Source organism: Aphis gossypii, chromosome 2 (assembly GCF_020184175.1).
Source record: "Aphis gossypii isolate Hap1 chromosome 2, ASM2018417v2, whole genome shotgun sequence".
NCBI classification, from domain to species: domain Eukaryota; kingdom Metazoa; phylum Arthropoda; class Insecta; order Hemiptera; family Aphididae; genus Aphis; species Aphis gossypii.
The window spans coordinates 28,996,981-29,014,236 of record NC_065531.1 but is presented as its reverse complement, the minus strand read 5'-3'; the positions used below and the strand labels follow the sequence as shown (position 1 = coordinate 29,014,236).

The 17,256-nt window shown below is 26.6% G+C and overlaps 1 protein-coding gene and 1 pseudogene across 1 annotated transcript; one reads left to right on the top strand and one right to left on the bottom strand.

Annotated features, from left to right (window-relative positions):
- Positions 1-447: 447 nt before the first annotated feature.
- On the bottom strand, positions 448-7,049 carry LOC114119899 (protein bicaudal D). Its single transcript, XM_027981634.2, has 12 exons — positions 6,836-7,049; positions 6,556-6,749; positions 5,834-5,974; positions 5,519-5,743; positions 5,299-5,436; positions 5,114-5,213; positions 4,633-4,979; positions 4,372-4,542; positions 4,081-4,270; positions 3,795-4,016; positions 3,458-3,721; positions 448-3,377 (listed from the first exon to the last, which is right to left on the bottom strand). The coding sequence occupies exons 2-12, from the start codon at positions 6,745-6,747 to the stop codon at positions 3,103-3,105; spliced, it is 2,265 nt and encodes a 754-aa protein (XP_027837435.2). The 5' UTR covers positions 6,748-6,749; positions 6,836-7,049; the 3' UTR covers positions 448-3,102.
- A 158-nt stretch (positions 7,050-7,207) lies between these two features.
- Positions 7,208-16,032, top strand: LOC114119910 (uncharacterized; annotated as a pseudogene).
- The last annotated feature ends 1,224 nt before the right edge of the window (positions 16,033-17,256 follow it).

The following is a 17,256-nucleotide window of genomic DNA, read 5'->3' as shown; positions in this document are numbered from 1 at the left end:
ATTATTATTACTATCATAAGGTTAAGGAATTAGAGAGGAAATTGAGAGGTTATTGAAACAAATTAACAAAAGACATTGGACTAATACAACCACTTAGGTAGGTACATACAAATCTGAAATCACTGTTGAATTTATTTACTTAATTATCATAAAAATTATACTCACAATTACACAATAAACACAGTATTAACAATATTATGTAGAGGTACCTACCTAATAATTTCCAAATACCTTGAGTGTAGTTTTTATATTAAGGGTAGGTAAGTAACCTATTTTATGATTTTATAATTATTTTCTTCCAAGAGAGTCATCTAAGCAAAATAAAAGTCAAAACAAAAGTGTTTCAAATTTTTGTATAGTAATAAACATTTTGAACGGTATGATAATTCCCAAGACACTTGCAGTAGACTCCAAGTGTAACTCAAGTATAAAAGTACAACATACAAATTATTAAGTACATCAGTTTTTTTTTATTAATACAGTAACATAATGTTAATTAAGTTTTGTCACAATAAATAGTTATATATTATATAAATAATAATTAGGTACTCCTAGGGTTATAAATTATGATACACAGCAATTCAATACCTCTGACATTTGTAAACGCAATGATATTGACTAAAGATAAGAGACAGAGATTATAAATGTATAGAGTATTATAAATAAATTGGACTGGGTATCACATTTAGTACATATTATTATGACTTATGTTTACATAATACATTAGTACATGAATAAATTTAAAAATAATAATGAGTAGATAATATATATTATATAGTTTCATTAAAATAATTGTGTTTTGAGGTATACCCAAAATAAGTCAGTTCTCAAGAACATTAACAAAGTATAATACAATATATTTGAAAAAAAATACAATTTTTACCGAATTAAGTAACTAAGATAAATATAGCCCACATGTATACCATAATTATACATATACATAATTATATTTTTTGTGATGTAATAGCCTGTATCATAAATTTATAATGATATTCAGTGACTAGCCCAAAATTCAATCCATAAATCTTACTTGTACTATGCAGGGACGCAACAAGGCATTTTTAAAGGTGATGTCATTGAGTACTTAAATTACAAATATAACTATATAAAACCAAACACTATTACATATTAGTACCATTACAGTCCCTTCCTATAAAACAATTAAAAAAAAAGTTAGATTATATGAGAGGTGATTATCACATATTATAGGTATCTATTGTCCAACACCCAATGGTCGAGCTTCTAACATATTATACATAGATTTTACAGTATGTTTAAAATGAGTAGGCAGATACTATAAGTTTTATATTTTTATAATACAGTAGAGCATCAATTATCCAACAGTCAGAAAATGAAGAAAAAATAAATTTAAAAATGTATCATTTTATAATACATTTCAATAAATATGTAAATAGTAAATAATAAGGATAAAATATATAAATATAACTGAAATTCTGTTAGCATACATAGGATGTATCTGGAGAATATGAAAATTTAAATGATCAATTGTCAAATCCTTCAGATACACGCTATATATTATCTAATATTTAATTGTTTAAACAACCCCCACCTTACTGAAAAAGTTGATTATTCTATCACCATTGTTCCTCTTAATTAGTTTAGTACATCAAAACTCTACTGTATTATCATCTATAATATAAACATAGATCTTATTGACTATAAAACATATTAGACATAATATTATACAAACAAATGATAGATTAACCCCCAAAATTCTTTATTATTAGGTATATTAATTAATGATATTTCACAACACTGATTTCCGTATATGTTATTATTTATGGTTAAAATTATGAAGTAAATGAATATAAAATAAAAACAATTAAAAATTTATAAATTGTACGGTTCCCACACACTAAACACTCATATAATAATAGAATATCCAACTTTGATTGGTCAATAAAATAACATAGATACACATTGTCCCTACACCATTTAATTTTAATGTTAACATTACATAATAAAATTGAAACTTCATTTTTCTTTTTTTTAATTCAAATCAATGGATAGTAAAAAAAAAAAAAAGAAGTTTAAAGTAAGTACAACAGTAATAAACAAGTAAAAACAATTTGAAAAAAAAAACATGATTTTAACCCACAAGATAGATTATTCTAAATTCCTACAGGTAATTAAGTTTGGTAAGTACTTATACAGAAACATTATAATTCAATTTTACATTTAACAAAAGATACGTAAAATAATTTAGATTCATAAAAAATATTGCAACATGTTTTGTTCTTTTTGAAATGGGTAATAGTATTACAAATAAATGAGCCTATAAAATGAATAAAATTTAAAAAAAAAATAACCTAACATCTTAGAACTAGTTTGACAACAAAATAAAATACAAAAGTGTATAATTGTATATTGCACATAAGAAACTGGCTGCCATAAATGAGAATAATTGTAAAAATGGAATAATAGTTAACTAGAATATAATAATAAATAAATTTTAATTATTAGTATTAATGCGCAAAAATATTATGGCACCATTGTTTATTTTCATTGAGCTTGCAAGGAACGAAAGACAAACTAATATTTACGTGCCGTGAATGGATAATTTTGTTTTGATAAAATCGACAGTATTAAAAATTAAGTGTTTCAAACAATAAATAATAATAATAATACTTGTAACATACAGGAAAATAATTTTTTTGAGTAACAAATAATGAAATTTGTTAAATAAACAAAATAAGTCATTGAAAAATTGTCAATCAATAAATAAAACACTATAATCCAGTAATAATAATAATGATATAAAAAAAAGGGTAATATTTAAGAAAATATTAAAAAATTAAACAGAGGTTACCAGAGAACCAAATTAGGACGGCAATGCAATGCATAATATTAACAACCGGATATTCAAAAACAGGACGGATATTGAAACCACGGTCATAAAGGGACTCAATATTTAATGTCAAGACTTAGTTTAAAAATAAAAACTGTATAGAGGACGGTTTATACTTATTTTGATCAACTCTACCCATGAGAGGTGAGAAATATCACAAGCAATGTTGGTGGCTTTTGTTTTGTTTTGTTTTTTTGTTTTCATACAAATAATAATACTAAAAATATCATGTCTCACCAGTCTCGGCGTTGAGGCTGACTGTACCTTTTTGAGGTTTTTGACGGTGTTGAAGAATTAGGTGTACCCATTGATCGTCGAACGTTTTTCATCTCTCGGTCCATTTCAATTTCTTCCAATCGTTGAGTGACCATCAACTTCTGTTGCACAGATAAACGCAACAACTGATTAAGTGTCTTTTTTTCTTCTTCAGCTGCAGCCAACTGTCGCTGTAAATCATCCATGTGAGTCACTTGTTCTTCACATCGTGCAGCAAACATAGCTCTCAAACCTGCAAACAATAAATTAATAAGCTCACATGTGTTGTAAAAAGAATATAGCAAAGATTAAATATAAATTCCAAGCATTTACTTGAAAATGTAGCAGCATCTTCTTTGAGTGTACGCAGCTCATTACGTAACTTAGTCATAGTTTCTGTAACAACCATTTTCTCGTTGTCGTACTTGGATTTCAAATTATTCAATGCTACTTCGGCAGTATTTTTGTTTGTTTTAAGAACCATGCGTAACGATGATATTTGTTCTCGTTTTGTTGCTAAGAGAGACTGTAATTTCATTACTTGTTCCCGGAGATCAGACATTTCATCATTATTGTCTAACATTAAGCTTCTTTGACCTACAAAAAATAATTTAACATAATATTAATAACTCAATGACTAGTATTTATTATTAAAAATATTATCAATTACCGTCAATATTCTCTCGATTAACTGCTTTAGCATTATCTATTGATGTGTTTACAGATTCTTTAAGCACTTTGATTTGATCAAGGACGTTTCTCAGACTTTTGGCTACAAATGATGCTTCAGTGAGACTTTCTAATTCTTTTATAAAAACATCAGACTTGAGTCGTGTTCGTAATACATCAAGGCGGGGATCATTTTCTTCTGTTTCTTTTGTTGTTTTTACAACTAGAATAAAAAATATTACATATTACTTAATCAATTTGAATATTGAAAAATAAAAGTAATATACCAATAGGATTTAAAGTTATAGATTTTCCATTCAACACAGACATTTGGAGAGCAAGTTGAGCTAATTCGTCAGTGATTACTACAAGGTCATTTTGTGCATTATCTAAAGAAGCACTAGCATCTGTAGCCAATTCTCCCAATAAGCGAACATTTGACTCAAGTTCCATTGTCTTTTGTTCTCTATCTATTAACTAAAAAATATAAAGACATATCAATTATGAACAAATATGCATAAAATAAAATCATCATTAAAATATTTCTAGTTAAATTTAAAAAAAAAAAGTTAAAGTACTTTATTTTTGAGCATTATCAATTCATCTTTTAATGATAAGGTTTCTTCAGATGAATTTAATTGTCGTTCAAGTTCTTCTAAGTCACCATGAAGCTGGTCAATTTCTTTAGATGCTAAACTAAACCATTGTTGATAGTACTCTAATGTTGCATTTGATTTGCCATCCTCTGTCTAATCATATGGATACAATAATAAAATAATCAACCAACTGATTGAAGAGTTTATTTAAATTAATGATTATAATATAAAAATAAAACATACCTTATGGTCAGAAACTACTTTACTGGTTTGAGTACCAAGATGTTCTAAAGATCTTATGTGTGATCCAAGTTTATATATACGAGATGCTAAATTTTCCAAATCTGATTTACATTTATCAGATGCTGATTGAGACTCTTTAAGATTCTGTGTCAACAAGCTCTTCTCGTTTTCCACTTGTTCCAACTGTTTTTCTAATTTCTTCAATTCATTAAGATGTATTTCACTAAACAAATCATGTTTTCCACATTCTGGTAATTCCATAGTTGAGCCAATATCGTTTTCAAGTTTACGTAACACAGGCAAATCATCTTCATCATCACTACCCACATTTTGGTCTCCGCCCATACCTTACAATAATTTATAGTATTATTAATACAAACATTTTTGAGCACTATAAAACAATATATTGAATTCAATTTACTACAATTTTCAAATATACAAAGAAATATTGATGGTTCTAAAAATTTAAACACATACATACCTCTTATGCTAAAAGCTAAATTACTGAGATTGTAAACTGATTCATTGTTGATACGTTGATCAAGTTCTTTCTTCAACGCGTATTTCGCTTCACGTTCACCCTATAACCAAGTTTTAGTTGTTTATCCAAATAAAATCATTATCTATAACTAAACTTAAACAATACATATTAAACTATTGACATACTTGTAACGATTGCAGAGCTTCTTCCATTTGTTTTTCAGCAATTTTTTTCAACTTTGCCAACTCATCAACTTGTAAGTACAACAGTTCTACATTTTCTTGCAGTCTACGTATTTCATGTTTTGCTCCTTCAAATTCAACCTATTTATAAATTATAAATTTTTTTTGAAATTAAACAGATAATGTTATATTTTTCATAAAGTACTCTCATATTAATATTAACCTGAGAAGATTTCAAATGAGCAATTTGTTTTTGTAAGGTGATATTTTCTTCCTCTAATTCTGAATAATCAGAAAGTAAATGAGTTTCACGGGATTTGACTTCACGTAGTTCTGCACGAAGCTGCTTAGATTCATGGTTAGACTCATTACTCAACCTTGATAAATCATTATTTTCTTGAATGGCACGATCTCGTTCAATACGGACACGTTCCAACTCTTGTCGTAACTATTATTAAATGTTAATAAAATTAATCGTGTAATCAATCATAATTTATGATTCATGAAAAATAATAAAATTGTTCATTGTTACACTTACTGATTTAGTATCATTTTCAAGCTCTATAATTGTAGTATTTAATGATGATTCTAATGCTGCTGTTTCATATAACAATGACTCTTCTTGTTCAATACCAGATTTTGTGGTTACTTTATGAGAGGTTTGAAATTTGGTCAAAGCCTAAATTAAAAATAAACCAATAAATTATGCAAACTAAATACAAACAATACAAGTTTGAAATAATATTTTAACCTTGGCTATATAAATAAATAAATAAGTATAAAAGTAAAAGAATCCATAAAATAGAATACAAAGTAAAATTGGGCATTTAATGATTACAAGCAATTTTATTAAATCATTATTCATTATTCATTATCAACAAATTTTAAAATAAAAAAGTCAAATATGCAGTTTGTTTTATTAAAATTTATTTAGTTTTGGTTTAATTATTGAAAACAGAAAGTAGTAAGAGCGAATGAAAGATACAGAAATAAAATAAAAACCAATAAAAATACCTACTTTTATACTAATTTTCTTATTTGATATACCTAAATGAAATATTTATGTTAAATTCTATATCATTATTATTCGATTTATTAATATAATAAAAAGAAGATTGTCCTTGTTTTATCAATAATAGCCTTCAACTGTTGTAAACAATATAATGCCCAGATATCTATATAGTTATGGTATTTTAGTATAAATAGATATAAAATATTGGTTAACGCCTTATATTCCTTTTATATAATGTACAATATTACCTCTTGAGTGATTTCTAATTCTTGTCTCACATTCTCATATAAATTCTCTAGTTCTTCATAACGTTTTGTTAATGATTGTTTTTCTTCCAGTAAACTTAATCCATAAGTAGCAGACTGAACTTTTTCTGTATGAGCTTGATCAAGCTCACGTGTGAGCCGATTTATCTCTTGCTGCAAGTTGGCCACGTCCATGTCTTTAGGAAAAAATAAAAAAAATAAAAAATTAGTCAACGACTGTAATCAATTACTTCCAAATTAATATAATACGAATACAACATACTTTTAGTCCTCTTAACTGTTGCACGATTTTCGATCAAAATTTCATAGTTTACGATTTAATTACCTATAGAATAGGTTTTTTCTTCAAAAGAAGTACCTAATTAACGAAGCAATAAGAATTTTACTTAAGTAATGCAGATTTAATAAGTTATGACATTTTTAATTTTTATATTTATTACTAATGTATTAAACGATTATGAGACAATGTTTTTTCAACATAATATCTATTATCACTGTTATCAGTCAAAAACTCGATTTATTCCAAACGTGGTACAAGTATAATGAAAATATCTAAGAGGTTATAAAAACTCGCGAGTGAGATCTTCGGGAACACTGCGGCCGGGTTTTTAATTAAATGTACTACCTACTCGTCACTCGTGTTATTCTGGAATAATTATAAATAAAAAAAATTAAAAAAAACACTGTATTGAATATTGACATAATTTAGAGTACAATGCTAGCCGTTGAACTTACCAGGCACGTAGCCAGAAGGCCTGTGTGAACCGGGACCCCGTTAAATTTACTTTAGTCCAGGAAATTCATATTTAAATTATTTTTACTACTATCAACGACGTACCAGACTTACACATATTGAAATAAATGATCAATCTCTATTCTCTACTATGATAACTGTTAAGTGATACGATTTATTACCTATTATTGTTAGGTATATTATATTATACGTTTTAGGTGATCGGGACTCGGGAGAGTATGCCGTATGGAGGGAGGAGCCTTCCATAAGTTTTTCGTGAGAAACAAATTATAGAAGACGATTCAAAGGCCCAACATTTTCGACACACCTAATATACATTTTCTGGTTACGCGTCTACGACTTACCAATGTTATGTATAGTGTATTCATGTGTCGCGGAAACAACAACTGATAATGTGTCTTCAGTGTATAGGTACGTAGTCTCTCTCTAGTTTCAGGTATCATGCAGATTTTTGAATTCGGTTTGTGGCACATAAAACATTATTCATATTTCAATAAAAAAAAAAATTAATAATTTCCAATAAAATTTAAAGTTAATATAATGTATAATTGCAATTATACCTAGTTGTTTTTTGAACCAATCATAATTATAGGACAAAATAAACGATAAACTTAATATATTTTAATTGGAAGGATAATTAAAAGGATTTTTTCTTCTCATTATTAATATTAACGGTAGGTAACAATTATTAAGAACTTGTTAACTAATACTATACACTATATAGTAGATATATATTAAATATTTTAACTTATAAGCTATTCTTTTTTATAATATTTACATATTATGTAATATATCTTTAAATATGTTTACCTCTATATAAATTCATTATTACTGTATTGTAAAAGCCATACAGTGTAATGTAATAATTAATGTACACAATTAACGAAAATACAAACATAACAAATCTTTTAAAAGTTAAGAAAACACCACAGCATGCATTCATATCTGCATGTACTTTATATGTAGAGGCGGGCGTATTTTATTTTTATTTTTTTCTGGCTTATAGACCATTTAGGTATTTTGCCGCAACCACCATTTCCTCCATCTATCTCTATTCGTGGCTTGCTCTTCGCCGTTCAATTTTCCCATAGCATACCTATCTAAGTTTTTATGGACCTGAACCCAACCTAACTCGTTCTACGGCTACTTTTCATGTATCTTTTCATTCCTAATTAAATATAGCTTTAGTGTTTAATGAGCCTGTATACAGGGCCGGAGACACAGGGGGGGTAGGGGGTTCAACCCCTCCCATTCACATTGTATATTGTGAAAAATATAGGTACAAATGTCTGATTAAAATGTTTTAAATATTACTTCAATATAATTGTGAACCCCCCCCCCCCATAAAAAATCCTGTCTACGGCACTGCCTGTATAGCTGTGTGTTAAGGGATTGCAACAGTTTTAATTTGACTTTCATTTTCATAACAAATTTAATCTTCGCTGTTTATATCTAGGTTTTGAATAAATAACTGCAATATAAAACTCAATTTTAATACTCTTTAATAACAACTGTTCTTTTCTGTTATTAATTTTGTATCATTTTATTTACTCTCTCTACCTGAATGGGTGCTAATTAATTAAAAATCTATTATTGCTAATGTTAACCATAGTGTTTAAGTTTAAAATATTCGTGTAATATCCGTCTAACTATCTGTTTTCATAGTATTCTTTCAAAGAACTGATCGAATAATTTACTCGATTCACATAACGTATAAATCTGTCATAATATATAGTTGTATAAATTAAATATGATGCAAAATATTACGACCGCGGATTTCAAGATCACTGTGGCCTCGTCGCCTCGATCGAAAGCTTTCAAAAATAATCATCAAACGTTCATTCTGCAAAAGTGTTTAAAAGTGCAAAATTTCTAGATTTAATAGATAAACCATACAGTTCTATGTCTAACGTCAGTATAATTATGTCTGGAGTTAAGGTTCACCACCTTATCGTCGTTGCGATAGGTTTCCGATACACCTGACAAATGCCTCAGTCCAAATCGGATTTGGCAAACCCAGATGTCACTGGTCTGCCTGCAGCAAAACGGTGTATGTAATTCGTTGCCGAATATTTAAATATGTGCGACGCCTGTGGCAATAGAAATAGAGTGCACTTTATGTACATTTCGGCTAATGTTTCAATTAATGTAATAAGTGCTTTAACTGAGCCCTTGATATAATCAATTGTTAAAAATAGAAACCGTTCACAGTATGGAAGAGTACAAAAAGGTTTCTCCAATGTTTATTCTGCTGCTCTTTTTAATTGCCAGTAGGTATAAAATATTCTTATATTATAGCTTTCTAATACATAACGTAATTGTGTTTGACTTAAATAAACCTTTTTTGTTATGTAATTTAATTGGTTATTATTTAAAACATTATTATTATTATTAATTAACGTCAAAATTGAATTGTAAAATTTTATTAATCTATACGGCTTGTGAAAATTATATAAGTTATATAGATACTTTTGTTTTTTTTTTGTAACGTGTAAAAAAACTCAGGGAACATATTATATTGAATATTCAAGTTTTTCGAGAAACAAAAAACATTATGAAAAAAAAAAATAGATAAAAATACTGTGATATCCCGCAAAATACTCTGTATGCGTGATAAATGATAATGTTCACTGCAGCTTATTTAGTTTTATACGTTGTAATTTCTCAGATGATTTTAAAAACGCAAAATTGTTTTTGTCTAGTTAGTTCTATATGAGAATTTATAGTGTTCGGCTATTTTCAATCCTTATTAAAATTTTAAACCTATTAAATTTTATTTATGCCTAATAAATGAGATGGAGTGTATTCAGAAGCAGCTTTTACGACTTTACGAGTACTTGCATATATATCAAACATATAATACACATATTTCTCGAACCACAAGCTACCAATTTTGATATTGAATCACTTGAAAATAGAAGAACACTATTAATAATGTTCTTTAGCTTTACAATATGTTTAAAAGACTGTTTAGAGTAATTGAGTAAAATTCCTCTTGTGTTATACTTTTGTACATCACTGCAAATAGTCGCTATACTCGTACATCTACTATCTATTTACCGCCTAAATATTCAGTATTTTATCGTTAATTTTAGAACAAGTAAAATCAAAATTTAATATCAACTGTTAATAAAAAACTACCAAACATCATATTATTATATAGCCACAGAATATTTAATACATATTCCTCGAAATAGCGGTGTAATATTACTAAGTCCATATAGTGCATCTATTATTATATTTATAATTATTATTTTTCTATACTAAGATTATTATAAAAAATCAAATGAGTAATTATTAAATGATTATTATTGTATACACTATGTATTATATATTCTGTTTAAATAAAACAGTCTTATGTAATTATGTCAAAAATTGTTTATATTATATTAAGGAGAAAAAACTATGAGTCAGCCTGACCCTCAAATCAGCACTGTCAGTGGGTCCACACCTATATGAGTTTATGAGCCAGTTGCCCAGGTTTATGTTATACTTTCCTTTTGTCAAAATTAATATAATCAAACTACTAGCTAGTTCGTGTAGCGAATTCATTATTTTATTTTATAATTCGTGGAAATTAATGTTAATATTTTAACTGTTTTTTTTATAAAATCGATACTACTACTATATATAATTTATAAAACCATTAAAACTACAAAATAAAAAATACGATACCAACGTCAATACTCTATAATCTAACCTATTATTATTATTATTATTTTCTTTTTTATATAATATAATATTTGGTCTTTAGAATAGTGTTATATTAATTATTATTATACAGTGGATAGGTCAACACAATACAGATATTAAATCTGAATATTTAATTGTAATTATATCAGTAAAGACGTTATGCATAGTGATACCTAATTTAAAATTTTAGTTATTCAGTATATAATTATATTTAGTCATATAATAAAATTTATCACCGTTGCTTGTAATTTTGTATCTGAATGTTTTACTGTGTCATTTGAGCTTTAGCCACCCAAATGCCGGGAAGTTTAATTCTATTTGAATTCGTTTTTTTCTTCATTGTGATTGATAAATGATTTTATATTTTTACTACTACATTAAGACTATAATATTTTAGCGACGATCCATAGAAACGCGTGTGGTGTAGCAAATTATCCTTAAAATACGAACGCTAGCTAAGTACTACTTCAACATTATTTCATTTTTACTTAGAGCCAATACGGTACCGATTACCGATAAGTGGTAACTATCTATTTACATCATATTATTGTATAATAAGTTATAATTATTTATTGAATATGTATTACTATTCACTATAGTCTAAAATGTTTAGCATGACTCAGTAAGATCCAGTGTTTAATAATTTAATATAGATAATATATATTAAGTTAACAATCCATTGCTGAAAGTTATAGTGTGTAACTGTTAACCAGACATTCATACTGAATTTTATCGAAGGAACGATCAATTATCCTACTTCAGTCTTCGCTAAGTCTGTTTTAGAAGTTTATAGGAAGTCGTACTTCTGGTTTCGATCACCTTATCTTTTTTTCCATTGAGCACTGCACTATTTATAACCGCAACTGGTCTATCTTTAGGATGATGTGCATTTCATCGAAGACCTATAATTTTTTTTCAATTAATACATTATATTGTCAAGTAGGTACACCATCCTGGCTTCTATAACTTGCTAATTGTATATCTTTAATTTGTATCTTAACTGCAGTATGTACTGTGTGACTTGTAAGTTAGGTTATATATAACATAAAGTTTGCTTATTTGACTACCTATAGTTTTCCAAACACTTTGCTAAATACAGCCTATATAAAGAGATGCAGAAATTATGAAACTATCCAAAAATTAAAATGATTTCAAAAATAGTTTTTATTAACAACAGTATAGGTACCAAAAATTAAAACGTATTATAAAATACAATTTCACGAGAATAATTTTAATTCATTGGTATTATTGTTGATACATTAAATATAAATATTTAAAATTTAAATTGTTAATAGATACTTTTTTTTTTTACAGATTGCATCGGTAAAATAGAACCAAATCCGATGGCCATATTAAACGATCATACTGCTGCTATTCATTTGAAAATTTTGAAACAATGCGGATTTTATCAAATATTTGATTCTAACAGCAAAAAAATATTCGGTTGGAATATTTACAGACTTTCTTTTATATCATTAACAATAATAACCCAGTGTCTAATTGGTTTCGGGAATTGTGGGTTTTTTTTTGAGTTGGAAGACGCTATTAACTACATTGATTTATTTCTAATCATATTTTCTGGTTCATTTAATTATCTTATTCTATATAAAGTGATCATACTTATACTCAACAGAAAAAACATTTTAGACCTTTTGGACGTTACGTGTTTAAAATTTTTGAAAAGCAAACAGTGTTATAATAATATTGAAATACTGTACAAACATCGCAACAGAACTCTACAACTTACACAATTATATTTCAATTTCTGCATTTTGGTGATCATTCAATGGGTTTTTTTGTCCAATAATAATAAATTCATTCATAGTGGATAAAAATGACAATCGGCGTTTAGAGAACGTTATAAACAGACGCTATCCTATCACTGTCAACACTTACAATCAGTATTATGTCCTGTTTTACATAATCGAAACAATAATAGCAATAAAATCATTATACTTAATATTGATGATCGATATATTATTATTGTCTATTGGTTGGGCGATAACCGTTCAATACGAAGTATTGGCTGTTGCATTTAAGAACCTCGGACATGATGTTAACTTTCAAAAAGGTGAGACTACATTATTTAAAAAAATATATAAGTTCGAGTTAAAATTTAGAATAATCAACTAGATAAATAAAAACGAGGAATCAAAATCACTAAAAAATCTACTCATATTTTATAAGATTTTTTATTCTTTACAAATTACAACTAATATAAAATAAGATAAAATAGGTACCTATAGTTAATAAATAGGTAATTTATATTTCGATATTTACGATAATATAAACTAAGACAAGACAACTGAATAAAAAAAAATGACCGAAATTAACTTATTCCCTTAATTATTTACCCTTATCCTCGCAACTCGACCCACCCAAATACCCAATTTTACTGATAAAATAAAGCAAAAGAAGCCGAAGACCTTAAAGTTCTATTAACATTTTAGTATTTTATAGTATAGTACATACAATAATATTATTTTATGTATTGAATATTATAGGTAATACCCATTACATACATTTAATTTTTCAGATCATGATTATAATGTAGATGATTATAAATATTTTAAATCGATTTTAATTGATCAACAACAACTTGATCTGTAAGTATATTTTTACATTCTCATATACAATAGGTACCAAAAATTAACATGGCAAAAATTAACATGGCAAAAATTAACGAGACGAATGCTGATCATATTTTACAACTTCACAATGCACATACTCGATCAGTGTCTCATGTCTCTACTGTCACATAAAACATCAGTGCTCTTTATATTTTATGTTTTTCATAGTTTCAAGACATAATTATTACGTACAATAGAGTTGGTGTACTTTAAATTCTGAACGGAACAATGAATGTATTAGTCTTACATACAAACGGGATACGGGAACCTTGTAAAGAACACAACCACATAACCTAACTTTAAAGCTCATTGACAGCAACACATGACACAATTTTACCTTAAAATTAAATATTGTACTGCTTGTAACTTTAATAGTTTGATAGGTTAACGTATATTTTTAAATTATATATGTTTACTAGTTTACTGTCATATTCGATACATTTATACACACTTATTACACGCTCACATATTATAATAAGTGACTAGGTACCTACTACATGTTGTTCTCAACCTTTTTTGATTTATGTTACCTTTAACCATTAGAACCAAACACTACATCACCCTAACATCAAAATAATAAACAATCTTAGCTGCATATTTAAAAATTATTCTATTATTAAAAAAAAAAAAATACAGTACACAGAAAACAACTTTCAAAACGATGATATAATAATAGGATTTTTTTCGCAAAAATTTATTTATTTTTAAATTTTTTTCCTTTTCTCGTTGATATTTCGTGTCACCCTGGTTGAGAACTACTGTAACTACATAATAAAAAATGGTGTTCAACAGAATCAATTTTTTTGTTAATTTTTAACTATATAATTATTAAATAATTGTCCTATTTTTAAGCTTAAATGAAAGATAAATATTTAGAATTTTCTGTACATCTGCAGCACGTTGATTTTTATCTTTTTACGATACCTATTTGAATTTTTAAACGTGTTATGACTTAGGTATGAGTAAGCAATAGGCATATAATATAACATTTTACAAATGTTTATAACTTACTTAAAAATGTAAAGAACTTATACTTACTGAGATAATGTTCTTCCTCTAAGTTTCCTCCGGGTCAAAGCTGATTCAATCCTACATTATAACCCATACGTGCAACATATAATCGATTCATTGAGCTCAATATAAATAATATCCAGTCAGTTTAAGTAAAATCATATTATGATCACGCAGTAGGTATATTATTACATACATTGAAAATTTTAAGTACTATAATCTTTGATTAGAATATTAAATATAACAGGCAATCAAATAAAAAAATATCTTAATACAATATCTACTTGAAATTTGAATTATATACAATATTAAACACATATTTATGGATTTAAAACGACAATAAAATATAAAAAAAAAAAAAAAAAATCGTATACAACATAAAATTTAATTACCCTGATAAGTAATCAATTTTTCTTATGGCTTACAACTTAGTCAATTGGTCATAACAAAATATAAGAACTAGGTATTTATTATGTTATAGCCATGATAAATAATTAATAATTGACATCAACTAGTAACAACAACATTATAATAAGATTATTTTTATAAATTTTTACAGGAAAGTAAAATTATATTTTTCCATTGTGAAGCCTATTGTTTTAATGCACGTTGCTATTAGTTCAGGCTTATTCATAATGTTATCAAACTCATTCATTATGGTAATATCATAAAATGCTAAATAGTCATATTATTTTAATAAAATTCTAATGAATTTTCTTGTATTATATAAGTCTATATATTTTACTATAGTAGCTACTACAAAAAAAATTTTCCAACAGATTATATTATCAAAAGAATCATTTACTATCCTAATCGTAAACTTATTTAAAATCGGGGTTGGAATATTCTATATATGTCTACAATTATTCCTGTATTGTCATTTATTCGATAATATTAACCTAAAGGTAGGTATACTTATACAAAAATAATAGGTTAAAATTTAAAATTATTTTTTTTTTTTTAATTAATTAATTAATGATAATATTATAAACTTACACTAAGCAGAGAGAATTTGTCAACCTTGGAGTATATTCTTGTAATTGGACAAAGATGAATTTAATATTTAAAAAGCTTTTATTATTAACTATGCAGATGAATAATGCTAATCAAATAACAATGAAAGCTACAACGAACAAAATAGTTAACTTACAACTATTTTCTAATGTAAATATTAAATTTTTTGTTTTACGGTTAACATGTTATGCATTCGAACTGATACTTTAATATTGCTATGAAATTTCAGGTTTTGAATAAGTCTTACAACATTATATCCGTCATGGTAAAAGCAATTAGTAAATAGAAAGATACATCTATAACCACACAATGTAGGTATAATAAGCAACTATTGTATACTATTAACTATTAACAGTTTTCAATATACGTATAGAAATGGATGAAATTGTATTTAATAATAAATGAGTAATAAATAATAATCAAGTATATTATTTTACTATCACCAATATTTTTGTATTTAAATAATTTTGAGGTAGGTGGTACCTATTCATGTCTGATACTGTAATAATTAAATAGAATGGGCTACATGGCTACATCCAAATTGGATGCACAAAAAAAATGTCCAAATTGCCTGCCGTGTATCCACAAGTTAATTTATTGTGTACTAAGTGCATAACTTAAACTTTTTTAATTTAAAAAAAAATGCATATATAAAAACGCTTTATGATATTATTGTTACAACTGATTTATTTTTAAATTCAAATATTTTAAACTTTATTAGTTTCTGAACGAAGTGATGATTGTATTGTTCTTTTTTATCTGTGTACAGCATATCTTGTCCAAATAATGCTTCAATTTCAAACTTCAGGGATGGTCTCCAATGGCAAAGTGGATATCCTTAATATATTATTTATAAAGATCAAAAAAAAAAAAAAAAGAAAAAACCAACAAAAAAAGTGACTGAAAAACGAGGATTTTTACGAAAAACCAGTTTTCGATCAAATCGATTTTTTTATATGATTGTAACTTTAATTCATAAAAAAAAAACTAAAAATAATCACCTGAAATACTTGAAATTTTCACCAAATGTCTATAGTAGTATTATGTACACTTACATTTTTAAAATATTTTGACTTTTTTTGAGCTATTTATAGACAACTAAAATTTTCGATTTTTCTGAGAATTTTTCTTTGAAGAGTCGTTAAAAAAATTTTGGGTGACCAAAAATCTTGAAAATTTAATACAAAGTTCCTTATGAGTTATTTTTTTGTAATTAAAAAAAAAATCAAAAATCGTTGTCACCATTTTTTTTATGAGCGTTTATAGTTCAAATTTGTACAAAGTATTTCAAAATCACGAAAATTCGCAATAAGTAATTTTGTAGTTAAAAAAACATATAAATTGTGTTTATATATAAGGTTAAAAATAAGTTTACACTAAGTTCTCCATAAGTTTTCCTTCAAATAGCTTCGGAGAAAACGTCGAAACCGAAATATCATTATAGGGATAATTTTAAGTGCGTTTGAATTTAAAAATTTTACGAAATTGCGTAACGATAACGATTTATCCTTAAACAATTTTAAATATTTGTTATTATTCAAAAACTATAAGTAGTACTGGCCGTAGATACTTGAAAATTTC

What these genes read in the sequence shown, in the direction of transcription:
- LOC114119899 (XM_027981634.2), bottom strand. Translation starts at nt 6,747, where the DNA reads ATGGACGTGGCCAACTTGCAGCAAGAGATAAATCGGCTCACACGTGAG. An exon ending in CTCATTTGAAATCTTCTCAG is followed by an intron (nt 5,437 to 5,518) that starts GTTAATATTAAT and finishes ATTTATAAATAG; the next exon opens with GTTGAATTTGAAGGAGCAAA. An exon ending in AAGTAGTTTCTGACCATAAG is followed by an intron (nt 4,543 to 4,632) that starts GTATGTTTTATT and finishes CCATATGATTAG; the next exon opens with ACAGAGGATGGCAAATCAAA.